The following is a 1,709-nucleotide window of genomic DNA, read 5'->3' as shown; positions in this document are numbered from 1 at the left end:
GCTCTTGCGCGCAGTGATGCGGCTAAGGGGGGCTGTGCATGCTGCGCCCACCTTTCTATTATACCCTCTTGTCCTTTGCAGCCATTGTTCTTCACGTTCTGTTCCTCCAAGCACTATCTGGTATCCAAATCAAATAACCAATTTCAAAGTTTTGACGCCTTTCCGTGCTACCGTTGATTCCCGTCCCGGGAGAGACGTGCCTGGCCGACTCCCGCATAATGCGACTTTTAAACGTGCATACCAAGAAGCTGGAAGAATTCTTCGGCTCGGCAATCCCAAAATATGCAATTCTCTCGCACCGCTGGGGAAGCAAGGAAGTCACATTTCAAGACCTCAACGCGTTTGATAGCCAGAACTGGGAACCGACAGCCGTCAAGCGCACTGGTCCGGGGCTCTTGAAGATCGTGTATACATGTTTGCAAGCTAAGAAAGAAGATCTCGGATATGTCTGGGTGGACACGTGTTGCATCGACAAGAGCAGCAGCGCCGAGCTGTCGGAGGCTATCAACTCTATGTATGCGTGGTACCAAGGCTCCGATGTCTGTTACGCCTATCTCGACGATGTACGCGGCCTTTGTGATGCTTATCAGGCAGACTTCACTAGCAGTAAGTGGTTCACAAGAGGGTGGACGCTCCAAGAACTTTTAGCTCCGTCGAAATTGAGATTCTTTGGGATCGACTGGAAGTTTCTTGGAGATCGTACGAATTTGTCCGGACTCGTTTCGTCAAGGACAAATATTCCTGAAGATGTTGTTAAAGACCCGAGTTACATGCAATCTACCAGCATAGCAAATAGGATGTCCTGGGCTGCGGACAGGCAAACGACACGTGTAGAGGATGTGGCTTATTCTCTACTAGGAATCTTCAACGTGAATATGCCTCTTCTCTATGGGGAGGGAAAGAAAGCTTTCATTCGATTACAGGAGGAGATATTAAGAGAATCAGACGACCAATCGATCTTCGCATGGGAGTGGAGTAAAGAAGACCCCGCTGAAGACTCCTGGTTCTCAGGTCCTTTGGCCGATAGCCCGGGGAAGTTCGGAAAATCGGGAAATATCATTCCTCTTCCGAGTACCGCTGAGAGACAGCCATACGCCATGACGAACAAAGGCCTACGCATCGAGATTGATCTTACCGCTGGTAAGCCGCCGGTTGCGATCCTGGAGTGTCATTATGACAATGACCTTTCTGGTTTACTCGGAATTCCATTGATAGCTACTGGGATACCCTCAGTCTATATGAGGGCGCCCGGTGAATTGGCATCTTGCCGGCCGTCTCGTGCCCAACTAAGAACAATCTATATTGTCAAGAACCATCCTCTGAAAGCAACATGGTCTTCTTACAAGACATGTATGGTCGATTCCGAATCGATGAGCACCTATGGTTTCGATATCGCAGAAGTGGCACCAAGACAGTTCCACTTCAATTGGAAAACACACACCTTAAAAATGCCGCAGGGATTAGGCAGGGGGGAAATGGCAGCGTTCAAATTCCATAACAGTCAATGGGATCATGAGCCTGTCGTACTTTTTGCATTGACAAGCAGCGGCGATAAAGGCTTATTGAAAATCGTGGGAACTCAAGGAGAGAAACCTTTGCAGCAGCTGTTGGAGAAGGAAGTGAAAACTACAGAACTTTTCTCGCGTCATTCTATGCCTCTTCCTCCTCCAAGAAACTCAACAAATCAGAACACTACACTCACCATCCAC

The 1,709-nt window shown here is 48.6% G+C and overlaps 1 protein-coding gene across 1 annotated transcript; it reads left to right on the top strand.

Moving 5' to 3' along the window:
* Positions 1-218: 218 nt before the first annotated feature.
* Positions 219-1,211, top strand: K444DRAFT_496522 (HET-domain-containing protein; the record flags this gene model as incomplete). Its single annotated transcript, XM_024873281.1, has 1 exon — positions 219-1,211. A coding segment is annotated over one exon (993 nt), but the record flags the coding sequence as incomplete, so codon positions are not given.
* Between the last annotated feature and the right edge of the window lie 498 nt (positions 1,212-1,709).

Source organism: Hyaloscypha bicolor (assembly GCF_002865645.1).
Source record: "Hyaloscypha bicolor E unplaced genomic scaffold K444scaffold_16, whole genome shotgun sequence".
Taxonomy (NCBI): domain Eukaryota; kingdom Fungi; phylum Ascomycota; class Leotiomycetes; order Helotiales; family Hyaloscyphaceae; genus Hyaloscypha; species Hyaloscypha bicolor.
The sequence above is the reverse complement of the archived record's forward strand: the minus strand, read 5'-3'. Positions and strand labels throughout refer to the sequence as shown.